Here is an 18,043-nt window from a genome sequence, read left to right as displayed (position 1 = left end):
AGTTGTGGTATTTTGACTTTATTCTTCTCCAACTTTCTTCTCTATTTATTTTTTTATTTTCTTAGTGTGGCCGTAATACTCCATCTATCAAAATGCTACAGAGCCAGACTAAAAAATTACCTCTGACGCTTTGAGCCACATGTGGATGGGTCATAAATTTTCCTCTCAACCTTTTTAAGCAAAACGCTAAATGAAAGCAGCATCGTGTAAACGCTGCGGTCAGTAGACATAAAGAGGATTGCAGGGGGACAAACAGAGACCTGGTCCAGGTTGGACAGGCTGTTGGGGTCTTGGCTGAGTCCCTGGTACTGTCCTCTGAGGCGGTCTCCCGCTGCGATCTTCCTGAACTTCTTCAAGTCGACGACGTAGAGGGCGCTGTGGAGCACACGCCGCTTTAACAAGGATGTGTGCGAGACGGCAAGAGCGTCCAAGAGAACAGTCGCTTACAAAAATAGTCACACAATAGGATGTTTTAGATTTCTAATTAAAAGCAGAAACATTGCAGGAGTTTTATTTTTATAAACGAGTGTGTGGGCGATCGCTGAGCTGAAGCAGCACCTGATGTGGTACTTGCGCCCGGCGAGGTGGCTCGCCCAGTAGCCCGACTTCCAGAAGCGATAGCCGTCCATCTCCCTGCGGCTGTCGCAGAACGGCGTGTAGCCGTACGGAGCGCCCTCCAGGTCAAAGTCCCGCAGCTCCTTCAGGTCTGTTCGCACGATCTGACAGGAAGCAGGTCGGGGTTATGGAGCGGCCTGGTTACCGACTACAAGACTAGGTTACAACATAGCTATAAACAAAAAAAAAATGCACTAAATCTCTGTAGTTTAGTGCTTTAAAAAAAGTTAATACTGCGATGAAAACATGCATCGTTTCTTCTTGTAGTCATAGAGAACGGACGGAGCGAACCTGGTCTGCGTCCACAAACAGGATCTTATCCACAGCGAGAGGAAACAGAACGTCCAGGAAGAGGATCTTATAGCCCCAGATGATCCTCTGCTTCTCCGTCTGCTGGTGCAACCAGCGCGGCCACTTGTACTGGACCAGTTCATACTGGAAGCCGTACTGCTTCGCCATGTGGGGGATGAACTCCTGCAGAGGGAAAGATATGAAGTAAACCGCTAAATACATGAAGCGACAGGGTTAGAGTCATTGTACAGTCCAACAGCTGTCGGTCATTTGTTTAATTTTAAAATAGAAATGAAAAAAGTTCACCGGGAATTTACGTCAGACGTTTCAGCCAAAGAAAGAAAGGATGAGAGACAGAAGAAAGAATGAAAATGAAAGAACAAAAAAGAAAAGGAAACGAAAGAAAGGAAGAAATGAAGAAAGGAACGAGGCACGAATGAGGAAGGTAAAAAGGAAGGACACTAAGAGAGAATGAAGGAAGGACAGAAGAGAGAAAAGGAGGAAGGTCACAGAGTTAGGGAAGGACACGAGGGAGGAAGGAGAAAAGGAAACAGAAATGTCGAAATAGGAAAAACAAGAGGTAAGACACTAGGATGGAAGGAAAGAGAAGGTGGGAAAGAAGGAAGCAGACTAGGAAGAAAGGAAGAGAGGAAAGCCACAAAGATGTACATCAAAAAGAAGGAAAACAAGACAGAGAATAAATCCAGATTTTTGACATCTTCTGATTTTCGTTCAACAAACTCATGAGAAAAGAAAAATAACTTTCCAGACTTTTGAAAACTACGAAGTAGTTATTGACGCCGATTACAGAGACCAGATTCATAAAAAAAACAATAGCAGGCTCTAAATATTTCACTCCCGTTTTAAACCGACTGCAGCTGAAACAGGAAGCGTCCAGAACAAATCCCAGCAGATCTTCCTCCACTACGAACGGAGAGAGGACAAGTCCTACCTTGAAAGTCGGGGACAGGTAGTTCTTCAGGAACCAGAACTTGACGGGGGTTTTGGTGTTCTTTAGGACTGACAGCATCATGATCCTGGGAGAGAAGAAGAAGAAGAGAATGGTGACAAGGACGCCGGCAAAAAAAAAAAAGAAAAAAAAAGGAGGAACCGGGATCAACGCTGCCTTTGTGTGCCGAAGAATTTTAAAAAGAGTGTCAGCTTTGATGGGATTTTTAGGAGCCTTTAATCCCCACCTGAGGAACCTCTCGTACAGATGCCCCGAAGCCACAGAGAAAATGTTGATCACGTCGTCCTTCTCCTGCTTCGGCTCCTCGGCTTTCCCTCCACCTGTAAAGCCTCTGCAAACACAAAGCAAACCAGGTGAGTTTACTCCACTGCTACAAGACACTAAAGCAGAATACAAAGAAAAACACTGAGGAGAAATGGGTTATATCTAAAGGCACCCAGACGTTCTAGTTTCTGTTCCAGCTTCATTTTAAAATAAATATGTTTAAAAAAAATTAAATAAGTGCGTAAACCCGAGCCGCACCTGGCCAGAGATTTCCAAAAGCCGGAGTCGTTTTCCTCCGTTCCGTCGCTCAGCAGCTCCTCGTTAAATTTGTCCGGCTTCTTCTGGACCTGAACAGCAAGAAAAAATAAATCTTATTTTGACATTCAGAAGGTTTTAGTGGATGTAATTTAAGAGAAAGAAAATAAACACTCAAATGTTTTGTTTTATAGGATGCTAGTCAGACAAAAATACATTATTTTTATTAAAACGTTGCCAAACGTTGACGAACTCGATGGAGATCTGCTTGTAGGAGGTCAATAAATGTTGGTTGATAAAGTATTAAGTACAAAGTAAAGGTCAAACAGGGTCAAAACCTTTTTATGACTCAGAATCATGTTTTATATGAAAATCAGACCACTTTTTTTTTTTAATTAAAATATTTTGTATTTAGTTTATGACGGGTAAAAAAATTTTTTTTGTGCGATTTTAATAAAAAAACTAAAAAAAAAACATTTAAATTAAAAGGTAATATTGGCTGACCTTTGGATACCTTTGATTTAAATTATAATAAAAATGTAAAATAGTCCAAGCTGGACTGAAGCAGATCTTGAAAACGCTCCTTTTCATTTTGTCATGTTGTGTTTTTGTTCTCCTGCTAAGCGATCTGGGAACAGTCTCCTCTAAATCCACATCTGTTTTTTTTAAAGATAATTGTTTAGTTGACATCTATCGTTTCGGACTACAAGCCCCAAAAACAATTTTTTTACAATTTTCTCTTTTGCATTGTGAAAAACGTGCAAAGAGAGACATATTTAGTCAAACATGATGATGAAACAAGCTTGTCGTCGAAGGCCTCTGTCTCTGAGGCGACTTGATGGGAAAACCCGACTGTAATCTGAAGCCTAATAATACAGTCTTGAACCAGCCCAGATTGGGCGTCAGAATTAGTCTGATTATTACCGTGTTTTTACATATTTATGGTGATGAATTTCAGTGTGTGAAGCTTTTCTGGCTCTTAGCGTTCTGGAGGTATTAAGGCAGGAACATCTTGTCTCTCCAGAGGGAGAAGCTTGGAAAGTGTTAAACACCGACTGAGGAATCAAACCCACTTAACAGATAATAAACTCAGGCTTTTCTGCTTATGGCAGCAACATGAAGGGTGTAAAGGCTGCTCTACATTCACTCAGAAGGACACTAGCAGCTGATCTATTTACTGAATGTCAGAGCGGAGACCATAATTATGTTCTGATGAGTAAAACCTTTGAATTTAAAGCTTTTTGTAACGAGCTGCTGCTCAGACTCTAACGGGGCTCAGGGGGCAGATTGGTGCCACGCATCAGAGATGAACCGACCTTCACTTTAATGATGCGACTCTTGAAATTGTTCAGCACCACAATAATGTCGTCTGAGTCCGACGGGGAATCTGTGCCGTCGTGGCTGCGGGAAGGAAAACGTCAAACTTATGAGTACGAGATGGCAGACGAGTGAATTAAAACGTCACAAACGCCTTTCAGCGCTGGCTGAGGAGGAGGAAAACAACGTGATCAGACTCACCTGTAAACCTTGTAGATCTCATCGGAGCGTCCTTTCCTCAGCTTCAGCATCCAGGCGCCGGGGTTGGCTTTGAGCTGGAAGTAGCCCTGGAAACCAAAAACACGTTTTAGTGAAATATTAAAGCTCATCTGAACTGATTAAACTTTCTAGGCTTCTTAGTCATCTTTGTTTATTTCAACATTTACAACAGATATTTCTGAAGGAAAAGAAGGAATCGAGGAAGCACAGAAGGAAGCAAAGATAGAGAGGGAGGGAGGGAGGGAGGGAGGAAGGAAGTAAGGAAGGAAAGAAGGGAGGGAGGGAGGGAGGGAGGGAGGGAGGGAGGGAGGAAGGAAGGAAGGAAGGAAGGAAAGAAGAAAGGAGGGAGGGAAGGAAGGAAGGAAGGAAGGAAAGAAGGAGGGAGGGAGGGAGGGAGGGAGGGAGGGAGGGAGGGAGGGAGGGAAGGAAGGAAGGAAGGAAGGAAGGAAGGAAGGAAGGAAGGAAGGAAGGAAGGAAGGAAGGAAGGAAGGAAGGAAGGAAGGAAGGAAGGAAGGAAGGAAGGAAGGAAGGAAAGGAAAGAGAAAGGAATTAAAAAAGGAAAGAGAAAGGAATTAAAAAAGGAAAGCAGAAGGAAGGACTTAAACTGGAAAGTGTCGAGAGACGGACGCCATATTTAGACAATGTTAGTGCGAATAAAGCCTGAAAACACAAATATTTTTCCACAGTTCATCCTTCATTATTTATTATCCAACTAGGAAAACGCTGAAATCAAACCCCAGACTTCTCCCGACCTCTTACCAAGTTCGCCATGACGATGGTATCCACGATGACGGGCTCGGCGGCGGTCCCCAGAGTGAACTGAAGGCCTCGCGGGGGCTGACCCGAGCTGACGTCGAAACAGTGGCCCTCCAGCAGCAGGTGCTCCAGCTCGTACTCGGCCGCCACGAGGTTCTCCACCTGCAGCCACAGGGGTGCAGCCAAGCTCTGTTTACCCCGTCCAGCACGCCCTGGCAACATGCATTAATAATGACCCCGAAGCTGGCCGACGATGTTTATTTTATGGAGAGGAGGGCTGTTCTTCAAACTCTGGAGTGTAAAAGCAGAAACTTTAAGAAAGAAAATTCAAGGGGAGGGTCACAACCCCTTTGGACAAGCAGAAAGCCGTCAGTCGAAAACTTGAGATTCATCAAAAAGTTTTCCACAGAGTTTCTCGAGCTTTGTTTGGAACTGCATCTCAAGTTGGAGTAAAAATGTCTGTTTTTAAAATGCGAAAAATAATAATAAAAAAGAAGCTACAGTTCCAGGGGTAAAAAGGAACTGAATTAAAGCTCCATTTTGAGACCGTCATCACCTCCTCCAGGTAGATGTTGTCGAGGTCGTAGCGTGTGCGCACAGACTCCACCATCCAGCTCTCGGGGGTGTTGAGGTTCAGGGTGAAGAGCGGAGACTGAGGCATGTCCAGGAACTTGGCCATGGGGCCCGGGGAGAACGACGCGTCGGGCTGGAACGCCACCTCCGGCTCCAACACGTAGCGGTAAAAACTGCAGACAGTGCACCACGCCGTCTCAACAAATGCCATTTTATTGTGATTTTTATGTAACAGACAAACACAAAGCAGCTCAAAATTGTACAAAAAGGAAAGAAAGAACACGTGTTCCTTTGACTTAAGGAATAACCTTTTGTCTAAACCTGAATTAGCTCCTGTTTGACAAACGTCTGAGCAAAACGTTGGACAAATGTAACACTGATTGAAATCTGAATCAAACGTAAAAACATAAAAAGAAATCTGTTGTGTTTTTTTTTTTTTTACCTTTTCAGAGGCATATCTGACAGTTTTGACTGGCAGTTCATGAAAACCCTCAGGTTGACGTTTACGAGCTGCTTCAGAACCTTCAGAGTGAAACACGGCGACATGATAAGAGAGGAAACAGGTTAGCGACAAGACAGAGGACGGTCGTTAGCTGGACGGACGACGGCTCGTCCAGGCCAATAACAGAGTCCGGGCCTACCGATAAAAGAGGAGCCATTTTCTGTGCGTCTCTTGTTACTGGATCCACCACGGCAACGACATCAAAGTACACGTCTCCCTCCTTCGGACGGATCTTTACGGCGCTGCCGACAAATACGAGACCGATGATCGAGTGAAGTAAACAAAAAGATTCTGCTGTTTTCCTCAGAGAACAAATGGATTTCACTGAATCCATCCCTTTAAAACAAGCTAAGTGACCCCAATGAAAAACAAAACCTTCAGAAGTGGTAAGTGATATCGAAGCGTTCCAGACGTACCTGTGGCGATCGTCTGAAAAGCCGTACTCTATCCTGGATTCCCCTTTGGGCTGAGACGACAGCAGAGCGTCCACCTTCATCACCAGGTCGCTGGCCCTGAGAGAGACGCAGCGTTTCCTCAGACGGAAAGTTCATCCGTGGAAGTTCTTACGGAGCCTGAAAACCTTTAGGGAAATAAAATAAAATACCTGTCCTCCTCCATCTCAAACTGCTGGACTTTGCTTTTGATGCGCTCCCCTGACGTTTTCAGGATGATGTTCTCCAGAAGCAAGAAGTCGTCCTGGTTGAACACCTCGTTCTCCTCCAGAGGCCCGATGATCTGAGGAGGAAGGAACCACAACGACAAACGGCATGAAAGAAAGAATCTGCAGACGTTACTAACTTCACGCTGCTTTCATCTCAGCACCGGCGTAAAGGTCGGTCAACCGGGAGAAACGGCGGACGTACCCTTCCGTTACTGATGACTGCCCTCTGTCCTTTCTTCAGCTTGAGCACGTCTCGGCAGTAGGCGGCGTGGGAGAGCAGGAAGTCAAATTTGGGACCCTCATAAGCGCTTTTGAACAACGACAAATCCATTCCCTGAAGGAGGAAAAACAACCAAATAAGAAACTGACACCGCAAAAGTATTTCGTCAGTAATTTAGATGTAAGCGCAGAAACTCAACAACTCACCCCGACGGCAAACTCTCCGACGTCCACGCCCTTCTCCAGGGCCTCTGCCGTTTCCTCCTTGGACATCTTGGTGATGAAGTTCTTGGCATTATTGGCCGACTGCGTCTGCATGGCAGACCAGATCGCTCTGGCAACGCGGCTCGTCTCCGCAGACGGAGCCGACGACGGGTTGTTGATCATCCCCAGTCGGACGTTGTTGCTGGTTTTCTTGTGGAGCAGGCAAGTGAGCAAAGTTTAGTTTAGCCATTTATGGTGCGTGACAACCCTGACATACCCTTAATTAATGTCACAATGCTACTTCCAATTGTTCTTCTGGATGTCTTTCTCCAATGAATCAGTGATTTCTTTCTGACTAAAATCACCCTCAAAATATTTCGCAGCACATCATAGTTTTACAATCAGACTGTTTTTGTAGCATTTCTCACCATGTGTCTGATGGCATCGTACAGCAGCTGGCGTCCTGAGGGCTTATCGAAGTCTCCGACTATCCAGAAAGTCACAGGGCGGATGTATCCATCATCTGGGAAGCACAAAAAAATAAATAAAATGCTTTAAGCCAGTCTAAAATCAATCACGGTCTTCTAGGAAGAATGGCATGTGCTGCTTTTATCTGTAGCATAATCTCACACTCAGAGACTCTACAAACGTCTAGAAGCAGCTCGTCTTCTGACACAAACTAAACACGTAGTTGCGTCTCTTCTCAAACCCCCGGTTCCCTTCAGATTCGATTTTCAAGTTTTTACTGCTGACCTACGAAGCGGAAAAACGGAGAGGCTGCTGGGCATGTGGCTGACCTCGAGCGCCATCAGGATCACTTGGATCTACTGATTGGTGCTGGCTGCAGGACGGTCTGGGTTGGTCCGCGGAGATGATCGTGTCTTTGGAGTTGAAGCCTCTAAACTGTGGAACAGCCTGTCTCACACATCAGGCAGGATTCAGCCGTCGATGTTTCTAAGCCTCATCTAAAGCCACTTCTTTACTCCCTGGCTTTTAGTACAGAATGAAAGTTTAAAGTTTTTCTATTGTTTCTCTCTGTGTCTATCGTCTTTCTCCAAAGGGAAGCCCTGTACGTAATATTGATCTCCTTTTTTAGACTTCTTATACCATCAACCTTTGCATGAATGGGAAATAAGTCTAAATCTTGTCACATTTATAGCTCAGGGAAAAAAATAGCTCATGGAATAATACTGTTTTTAAGTTTCCAGAAATTATAATCTACCTCACCAATCTACAAAAGTATAAACCAAAAAGCCTCATTCCCACTTATTTTGCAGGGACTTTTAGGGAAATGAAAAAGTAAATGTCCTTCACATAAAAATTGAGCTTCTCTATATTTTTTTGTGTGAGATTATGCTACTACATTAAAGGAATAATTAGTTTTAAGCCATTTTAAGGATCTTTACTAAAACTATCTAATTTTTTTTCTTTTCAAAGTTAATAGGTGCAGCTTACATTCAGGAGGGGCTCATGGTCTGGAAATTACAGTAGAAAACATTTTTAACAACTAGCCTCCCACATTATTTAAGAATCATGTCTTTATCAATGCTTTCTGCTCCTTTTTGTGACATGAGGCGTCTTGTCTGTACAGATCAACTTATAGCGTCGAAGAGAGACCTCAGGTTATTCTATGCATTAGTAGCTAATCTATAGCAGTAAGAACCAAACAGGAGAAGATTTAGGAATGATATTTCTGCTAGAAATTATCTCTGGACTTTATAAATTCACATGCAGCTACTGCATAGACTGCCATGCATTTTCTCTGAGTGTTAGAAGTAAATGTTAGACCGCTGGCACTTGTATAAACACATTTTAATACTCGGGCACAATTTTCACATGCATCATTAGTCACCACTGTCCTCTGAGAGATGCATTGCAGATGGAGGAGTAACACAGAAAGAATGTCAGCATTGTGGTTGACAGAAAAAAAGAGCAATTGAGCTAGGAGAGGGAATAATGTGGAGAACAAGGGGGGATTTTACCATGGCTGTTGGTGGCGGCCATCCCTGATGCAGGGAAAATGTTAAACAACAGAAATACGGAGTGGAGGAGGACAAGACAGCAGAACAAACAAGAGTTTAGGCTTCAAGGTGGCTCAGTTTTCTTCAGTAGAACAACATATATTAGGTGTTAGTTTGTTGCTTTTTTTGCTCTTACCTTTCTTAGTCATGTAGTTCATGCTGTTGGCTACAGCCGCGCTCTTCTCCTTCGAGTCCAAAGTGGAGAAACGAGCGTAATCGTCAATAAAGTAGTTGTCTGCAAAAAGTGTGTGGGGGGGGAAAAACAGACAGGAAGTTGAACACTTTACAAAAACACAAAAAGCAAATAACAACCACCTATTTTGCAGAGAGCAGACAAAGGATGGTAGATGCTGTAAAATGAAAAAGAGCTTAAAGAAAACCATGTCAGCTCATCCCATCGTGGCTGATGGGACGATGATCATGATGATGATCGTCTGACCGTCTATGGATAAATGTTCAATGTTCTCCACTTTCCATTTTACATTTAGTATGTTTAAAGTGAATCTTCTTCAGAGGAGACAAATCACCAGCACAACATAGCATGAGATGATTAGCATTATAACCAGGTCTTTGGTGCAATATCCGACTTGCACTTGCAGAGAAATATTGCAGAAGTGGTGCATATGTTCAGTGTGTATTCCAACTCCAAATCTATGGCATCTTGAATTAGCAAATGCTACAATATTTGATGCATACAAAAGAGATGCTGGATTGTTTTTTACTTAGAGCAAATCTTTGCAGAACTACTGACATGCAAAGGAAACACACAATACGACTATAGGATAATAATAGAGGTGGAAATTAAATTGTACATTTAGTCTGAAAATGCGAAATAACAGTATACCATGTGTTTACTTCAAGGTCCTATTAAATCTGGCCTATTTTCCTCAAAAGTCTTTATTTTCAGAATAACATGTTTTACCAGCGTAAAATTTATTTAAAATGTTTTTATAATATTTTAGCTGAAGAGTGGAAATTTCAGCAATTTAAAGAGACAACCTTTCGCAAGGTTTAATTGGAAATTTTAGCTAACAACAGTCCAAGGACAGCTCTGTACAAGGATGTGAACTTAACATTCACTCATTTCACCGACATTAATAGTGTTGCAACACAGGTTACATAAATTGCGACATTGCTGTGCTGCTATTCTTCTTTTCATAAAGCCGTTTGCAGCAGTCTTGCAGCAGCTCGGGTCATTTTTAGAAGCCAAACACCGTTCTGTTCAAATTGTTTACCCACTAACTAGTGCCAATTTAAACCACTGAGTATAACAATGTGGCATTTTGCAGTCAACTCACTCGTATTGGACAAGTCCAGGTAGGTTCTGCTGGTTGACAGCACTCTGGAGTTAATGCGAGGAACGACGTTGGGCTGGTTCATGATGAAGTCGACGACGTCGTGATCTGTGGCCAGCTCACCCTGCGAGAGAGTTTACAAATTGGAGTTCGGATGTGAAAGCTGTGATTTAGTGAGGACATTCTTCACTGTTGCTGCAGAGCTGACAGTGATGCATCGTCTACTATTCTGCAGACTTTCCAGGCTTAAAGCCACAAAACTAACAAACGACTTCTCTGGTGCATTTATTTAAGCTTTTTTTTTCCTCTGGAAGTTTAGGTTCAGAAGAAAATTATGACTAACACCCTGTTGATCAGAGCAACTGCTAAATTCAACTCGGTGCATGTCTGCGCCTGAGAATCCCCTTTTAAATAAACACTTGGCTCAGGGGAATGATGGGATAATTTTAAAAGAGGAAATATGACAGATGGTGCGTACACATGCTGCATGCCAAACACAAAATTTATCTTATGACTAAATCTCCAAAATAAGTAAAACTTTGGATTTATAAACAACCTAAAACCATCTAAAGACTTTCTGACCTTTTTCTTTTCTTTTTTTAATAGATTTATTTGATGTCAGTTTCAGCAGAGAGGAAAAAAGTCTAACATCAAAACACTCACAGTACTGGAATTAAAGATTGGTATCGGGCTCCTTTTTGATGAGATTATGGCTGTTTTATAAACTCAACATAAAAGAAGTGAAAATTAGGAAAATCAGCGCCTTGCAAAAATATTAAGAGCTTTTTTATCTTCTTTCCCATTTTGTCACATTTTTTTAGTCCCATTGTTACAACAGCATCATCGTGTATTTTGGGGAGATTTTATCCAATAGAGCAACACAAAGTGCTGCAAACCTGCTGTGGACAAGGAAAATGATGGTTTTGAAGCAGTTTTACACACTGAAATCTATTAGTAGTATTCGTAAATAGATCGATGCTGACTATACAACAACATTAATTAAATGTCCTGCAACTCACCAAGTAGACTGCTCTCTGGTAAAAAGACGTGGTTTCCAGGATTTTTTGCATTGTGGTGGTTTCCAGTTCATCGGGGTCCAGTTGCTCACGCTGGTAAGGGATCCCGTTGTACATCACCACGGGCAACGGGCCCACTCCTGTTTGCTCGTAGTACGCCTTCCCTTCCTGCAGGGAAAAATTCAGTTTGCGCCTCATTAGTGACCTAAAAGCAGAAGTAAAATCCAAATAACATTTGGTAATTTCCATCTCAGTAATCAAGTCAACACCAGAATCTGCTTTTATTTAATTACTGGTTTAAAATCAAAATCAAATCAAATTTTATTTGTATAGCACATTTCAGCAGCAAGGCATTTCAAAGTGCTTTACATCATAACAAACACAAAAACACAGAGTTGTGCAACATAAAATCAACAATCAAAACATGACATTAAGTCAAGTGCCATCATTAAATTCATAATTGACTAAATGTAGAGTTTTGTCACTATTTTGGTTTAAAAAATTGTTAAAACCAGAATGACACAAAATGGAAATCTGATTGCATTTGCATTCAAATAAAAACAGCAAGGAAGTATGTTGCTAATGGCATAAAAGTATCAGACCAGAACTGGTAATTTAGATTACACATATAATTTCACTGGCTGGTTAATTGAAGCCAATAAAAGTATTCTGTCAAAAGACAGCGTCCGTATTTAGTGAAGCCAAATTCTGTTGCGTTTACCTTCCTGTTGTTGTCGTAGCTCGAATCGGCTCCCAGGACGCTGCTGACCTCCACGTAGGGAAACCTCTTCTCCAGCACTTTAACAACATCTGCAACACTCAGCTTTCCACCGATCGTCACACGGTTAAACATCTACAGACGGCAGGAAGGGCAACGGGATGAGCAGAAGGGAAGGGGAACAGGACACGGCTGGTGGTGACGTGGCAACAGGCTCGTCTCCGCGGGCTTTACTTACCGAGACGACGGCTTCGAACGCGCTGTGGCTGTTCACCTCGTCAGTGATGTAGTTGTAGGCTCGGACCAGAGCTACGCCTGCGTCCTGCATGCCGTCTACATCGTCTTCATCAGACACCACGAACACCAGTCCGATTCTACGTCATAAAATTATGAGTTATCATCCTTTGGAACCATTCAGAAACAATTTAACCCGTCGAGACCTGGTGAAACTAGATTAACTGAGGTTTACAGTCTACATTTTTCTTCCTGGCACAAAAACCAACCTGAGTGGGATGTTGTTGGCATAAAACATCTCTGCCACGCTCAGCAGCTCAGCAGCGTTCTCCTGGGTCGGATCCACAATGATCACCTGCAAAACAAGCAAACCGTTTCTTTTCACCCCGGCTCACCTTTAAGCAGACTCACTCGGACGCCGATTACCCAACAGAGATCTTACGAGATTGTGGAAGTTCTTGCGGATTTGCCTGATGACTCCGGGGAAGGTTGGTCTGAGCAGCTCCTGGACGTTGTAGGGCCATGAGCTGTACCTGTGGTCCGTCTCCAGGTTGTTGATCCACTGAAACGGGGGAAGCAATTAGGCGAAGAAGAAAAAAAATGAGCAAAAAGTTACCAATAAATAAGTCAAAACCAGTGGCAAACAAACGTGGGGTGAAAATTTCCTAGAAGAGGGAAATTTCTCGATCTTACGCAGATGGCAGGGTTGCGAATATCAACGGCGTAGTCGGAGTCGGACGGCTGGACGTTGAGCTTCAGGATGTCGTGGATGTAGGGGGTCTCGATGAGAAGGGAGCGCAGTCCCTCCATGACCCTCGCCTCACTGCGGAGCACGTCCAGCACACTGAAGGCGACAATTAGAGGTCAACTCAAGGTCGTCTGAACAGTTGGTACGCCTGCCTCGCCTGCCTTTTGATTCTGATTATTGTCACTTCTTCAGATAAAATAAAAAACAGCATACAGAGACTTAATAATTTGACTACTAATAGAACTTGATTTAATGTGACAGACCAACAAAAAAATTATACGTACTAATGAAATGGAAGGAAAATGAAAAACTGTTTTTATATAAATAAAAGCTGAAGAGTACAAAATGCATATTTAACGGTTATTACTCTAACACCCCAAAATAAAATCCAAAGGAAGGAGACAAAAGAAGAAAAAGAAAACCATCAGGAAGGTTGGGGACAAAGTGGCGGCAAAACTCTCCATTGAATCTGAGATTATTACACAGCCGGAGCCGTTTAGCCAAGAAAAATGGACAAACGTCTCTGACTCCAGATCAAAATCAGCTTAATTTGCCAGGTTTGTGGAAAAAAGTCAAACGAGGAATCTGAATTCAGTTCCACTTTGTTTTCAACAAAGACATGTTCAATATAAAGAATAAAAAAGGTAAATAAAAATAAAAGTTTTTTGTAAATATTTGTATATGCAGTGTTTAGTTGAATTATGGAAATATTCATGTATCGATCTGGGGACTCATTAAGAGTAACTGCCAGGGGAAAGAAGCTGTCTCTGTAGAGGATGCTTTTTTTTTTTTTTTTGAGAATAGCGCTCTGTAGCGCCAACCTGAAAGGAAAAGTTTGTGTCCAGAATGTGTGGTGTCTGCAGAGATGTTGGAGTGGAGTGAAGGTCAGCCCTGATGATCCTCTCTGCAGGCCTCAGAGTCAAAGTCAGACCTGTGCAAAGCTGATGGAGACATACCACCAAATGCACTCCACACTTTTCAGATCGTCATCTGTCAACAAAAGGATTTCTAACAACGTATGTCATTTTCCTTCTAGTTCAAACTTGTGCACCATTTTGTGTTGGTCAATCACATAAAATCTTTTCTGAATCTGAATATTATCAGTTAATTAAAATATATCATATTAACTAAAATCTCCTCCTCTGCAGACTGAAGTTAACGCAGTAAACACCTGCTATCCGAGCTGGTATTACAGCCGGTCGTCTCAGTGCGCGTTTATACCTGAAGATGTCTTGCGTGTCCAGATCTATATGCAGCCCGTTGATGAACAGGGCCGAGTCTCCAGGCTGCAATCCCAGTGTTCCTTTGAAAAACTACAGAGAGAAATGTCAAAAGTGACTAAATGGCCTGGTTGCATCAAACCCCGAAACTCCTCGTCTCACACCCGCCGAGCCGTTTGCATCATGTAATGTCAAAAACCTCCCTTTGCACAGTCAATTATACTGTAAACTAGATGCAACGGCCATTCTGGAGCAGTAACGAGGCAGGCTGACGGCTCCAAACGAGCTCTGACAGCTCTGTTCAGTGAGTTTCGAGCAATCCGAGCCCACGCTAAACAAATCTAATTATTAGGGGGGAGAAAAGGTGTGTGACTGGCTGCGTGGCTAGGAGGAGCTGTGAGTTGTTTGTGTGTCTGAGGAGGAGAAAGGAGAGCTCCAAGTCATTCTGGTGCAGTCAAATCTCATTACAGAAACACAAAGACATCAGATTAATCATACTTCAGACACTGCAATTACAACAAGACATGATTAACACAAATATTGCTCATCCCGGTTAAACTGTGTGTGTGTGTGTGCGTGTGTGTGTGTGTGTGTGTGTGTGTGTGTGTGTGTGTGTGTGTGTGTGTGTGTGTGTGTGTGTGTGTGTGTGTGTGTGTGTGTGCGTGTGACAGGAAGAAGTGTCTGGAAGCAAGTGCTGGTGTCCAAAGCGCTCCAATCAATAATCATTTCTTGCCGCAGGACGCGCTGCGCCTGCTGAATGAATCACCGATTCAGTAATTAGGACGTCTGTCTGCAAAACCCCCACCGCCGACCCAAACTCCTGTCTTCTGCGCGCTGCGATAATGTGAGAAGAGCTCCGGGAGTCGGGAGGCGTGAGGAGGCAGAGAGAGGGAGTGAAAAAGCATCGACGGGGGGGGGGGAAAGAGAAAGAGGGGTGATTACCTATTCTGTTATTAGCGGGACAAAGCCAAACACATTGTCTAAAACTGAAAGGTTTTTGAAGTCAGATGCTGTTCGCAATTTATCACACAACAAAAGGCGACGAGAACAAACAGCAACAGGAGGAGCAGCTCTCGGTTTGAGATATTTTCCTGCAGGCTGAAGCCTGGAAGGGCTGAGGATCTCTGTGCTCGAGGGTGCAAGATTAATATTTTTGAATTGAATTATATAAACGTATGATGAATACGCTTTAACCCATTCGTTCTACTGTGGCTCCTTTAAGCTCACGGCCTTTGTGACCTCCTCCTCCTCCAATCTTCCTCCCATCAGCTTGAACAACTTTCCCAGTTTCTGCCGAGGAAAAGCATTCCCACAACATTATGCTGCCACTACCACATTTCATGAGGATGCAGTGATGTTAGCCATTCGTCCCATGCTACTTTTAATATTTCTGTAATGGAAAAAAGTCAAGGGGTCTGAATACTTTTGCAGAGCACTTCCTACTTAGTTCGCTGAACACAGACAGATCAGTAGCATGGGAGGAAGAGGAAGACATTAAAATGCCAAAATGTTCTGATTAGATGTTGGTTTAAATTCATCTAGAGTTTAAGTATTATTTAAAAAACCTCCAGTCTAAGAAAATAAAGCCAGACATACCTCCATCCTTTGTGGAATAATAATAAAAAACCCTGCAGCAATATTTTCCTTTAATTGGATTGCTTTATAAAAGCTCTCATCAAAGTGAAAATGAGCACCGCAGGCAGGTTTTTTTCCTCACAACCAGGATCCCCCGAGCACCAAATGTGTGCAAATTGGAGGCGAAAAATAGCTCCTAACAAAGTTTTTATTCACAGACGCACACAAAAAAAAAGGTTCAGAAGGCACTTGCTGCTTTTTAACAGTCAATTTAGCAAGCAACGGCTTCAATAAAGACATTGTAAGTCCTTTGGTTTTTAGATAAGTCTTTCTTTGTACCCATCTCAACTTAACATCTAGTTTTGCTTTGGAGTGAACAAAACCTTTAGCTCACGGTATTTATTCAAGTTTAAAGAATAAAGCAATAAAGAAACTCATCCTGTTACATAAGTTATCAAATTTATTACAAAAGTAATTACTTTTTTCTAAAATAGTGACCACTGAAGTCCTCTTAGGAAACATATTAAAGCGCCAGACAGATTATCAGAGACTCTAACCCTTTTCCTGAAACTCCAGGAAGAGACGTTTGTTTGAGGCACGAAATGGGTCGGGAAAACAAAAATCTTGTAGATTTTGTTTCTCGAAACTGAATGAAGCAACAAACAGGATGTGCCTTGATGTCCAATTTTGAGTTTAGATATATTTTAATAAAGGTTAGAGACATACGGCTTGATAGATTCAAAACTACTACAATCAAAGAATCTGTGACACCTTTTTATCTTCTATGTGTTAAAGTCCTTTGTAAAGAAATAGATTTGAATTGGCTAAATCCGAAAGAACATTTTAAAACTGGCGTCAGCCAGGAATGGCCTGATCTCCTCTCTAATTTTATTTTAATACTTCTGAATGTAATTAATTAGTGACAAATAAATATGGGGAAAAAATGGGAGTTTCTTTTTTCTCATATTCTTAAAATGCATCAAAACTAGGAACTTAAACCGTTTACTACTTATATAAAACAGAAATCATGTATATTGTGAGGTTTAATAAGCTAAATAAAAATCAAAAGGTTTGCAAGGTTGGAAACATATTTTGATGCATTATTAGGTAAAATCTCTAATTAAAAACAGTCCCAGCCTATGGTCCATTTTTTCATTCTTATATGGTATAATTCATGGCATAACAAAACTTTTTATAATAATAAAAAAAGAAAGATCAGATCAAAATTGGAACTGATAGGTCGAAGAACATAAGAAGTCTATATGATGCATCTAGAAAAGAGAATAAAAGATCAAAAGTGGATAAATAGGGGAGGACAAACGTCTACCTTTTGGTTTTCCTCGATCTCTTTGCGGATTTCAGACTTTACCACAGTTTTTGTGATGGACCTGGAAGTAAAAAAAATAAAATAAAACCAAACAAACAAACAAACAAACAGTAAATAAAACCCAGAACTTGTCAGTATGTATACAAACTCAGCTTGTGTGTTCATTTCTGCAGTACCTGGCTTTGGTGGGGAAGTTCTGACTGAGGTCTTTCATAACGTTGAGGGCATCAACGGCAGGAGCTGCAAGGATGCGAGCTGCTGTCTGGAAACTCAGATCTACGCAAGAAGATGTGGAAGGGGAGGAGGGCAGAGAGGGCAAACAACGGGGAAGGAGATGAGCGGATGAAAATGAAACGCAAACATGAAACACAGGAGAATATGATGTAGGGACAAGCTGAAAGTTTTCAGCTCTTGCAAAAGCAAAAAAAAGTAACTTTAATAAGTTTTTGTTTGTTTTAAGTAAGCAGGGATCAGCAGTGTTTGTTTGCTGGCTTCTTTCAGTTTCGTCCTTTTTCTCACATGAGAGAGGAAAACCAAAGCTTGTGCAAACTTCAATTCCTTGAGAGCAAAGAATAATTAAATACCATCGCAACAAATTTAAATATCACTGGAAATGTCATTTATTTCTGTAACGCATCTGGAAAAAGCGAAGCTCATCCATCATATAGATTCATCACATTCAACTGGTTTCAAGCGTCTACGTCTGTTCTTTTATGGTCTTTATCTAAAAGAAAATACAAAATTAAACTTCTCAGAAAATTAGACTATTACATAAGATCTTTATTCAATGGCTTCTAATATAAAAAGGCTATGGACTATAAAATCATCAACAAACACCTGAGATATTCATATCTGTGTGTTATGAGTTACTGAGCTGCCCAGATGTTTCTTGAGTTTGAAGAAGTTATTTTTTTTAAAATAAATATTCCACAGTGACGCCTGAAGCTGTGCAGATGTTTGAAGTTCAACGTTAAAAGTCAAATTTTGCTAAGCAGATATGTTTGTAAAGTACAGTTTACCATACAAACATACCAACAATCCTA

General features: G+C 41.9%; 1 protein-coding gene across 2 annotated transcripts in view; it reads right to left on the bottom strand.

Annotated features, from left to right (window-relative positions):
- The window catches only part of uggt1 (UDP-glucose glycoprotein glucosyltransferase 1), a 31,218-nt gene that overhangs the window by 2,922 nt on the left and 10,253 nt on the right, over positions 1-18,043 (bottom strand). The window contains exons 10-38 of one of the 2 annotated variants that reach the window (XM_014999760.2): positions 17,177-17,276; positions 17,001-17,061; positions 14,100-14,191; positions 12,824-12,974; positions 12,573-12,692; positions 12,400-12,485; positions 12,135-12,270; positions 11,900-12,031; positions 11,182-11,346; positions 10,166-10,286; positions 9,004-9,102; positions 8,829-8,852; positions 7,275-7,369; positions 6,850-7,056; positions 6,626-6,757; positions 6,367-6,497; positions 6,179-6,274; positions 5,902-6,004; positions 5,703-5,782; positions 5,244-5,433; positions 4,691-4,849; positions 3,914-3,999; positions 3,712-3,796; positions 2,399-2,487; positions 2,103-2,207; positions 1,859-1,943; positions 907-1,089; positions 559-719; positions 261-375 (exon numbers count right to left, since the gene is read on the bottom strand). In XM_014999760.2, the coding sequence (XP_014855246.2) occupies positions 261-375; positions 559-719; positions 907-1,089; positions 1,859-1,943; positions 2,103-2,207; positions 2,399-2,487; positions 3,712-3,796; positions 3,914-3,999; positions 4,691-4,849; positions 5,244-5,433; positions 5,703-5,782; positions 5,902-6,004; positions 6,179-6,274; positions 6,367-6,497; positions 6,626-6,757; positions 6,850-7,056; positions 7,275-7,369; positions 8,829-8,852; positions 9,004-9,102; positions 10,166-10,286; positions 11,182-11,346; positions 11,900-12,031; positions 12,135-12,270; positions 12,400-12,485; positions 12,573-12,692; positions 12,824-12,974; positions 14,100-14,191; positions 17,001-17,061; positions 17,177-17,276 (3,389 nt within the window). The remainder of the gene's footprint in view (positions 1-260; positions 376-558; positions 720-906; positions 1,090-1,858; positions 1,944-2,102; positions 2,208-2,398; positions 2,488-3,711; positions 3,797-3,913; positions 4,000-4,690; positions 4,850-5,243; positions 5,434-5,702; positions 5,783-5,901; positions 6,005-6,178; positions 6,275-6,366; positions 6,498-6,625; positions 6,758-6,849; positions 7,057-7,274; positions 7,370-8,828; positions 8,853-9,003; positions 9,103-10,165; positions 10,287-11,181; positions 11,347-11,899; positions 12,032-12,134; positions 12,271-12,399; positions 12,486-12,572; positions 12,693-12,823; positions 12,975-14,099; positions 14,192-17,000; positions 17,062-17,176; positions 17,277-18,043) is intronic. The other variant, XM_014999761.2, reaches the window with a different exon arrangement.

This window comes from Poecilia mexicana, unplaced genomic scaffold (assembly GCF_051168715.1).
Source record: "Poecilia mexicana isolate PSO_F unplaced genomic scaffold, ASM5116871v1 scaffold_22, whole genome shotgun sequence".
Lineage (NCBI taxonomy): Eukaryota > Metazoa > Chordata > Actinopteri > Cyprinodontiformes > Poeciliidae > Poecilia > Poecilia mexicana.
Note: the sequence above shows the minus strand (reverse complement) of the source record. Positions and strands in the feature narration are given on the sequence as shown.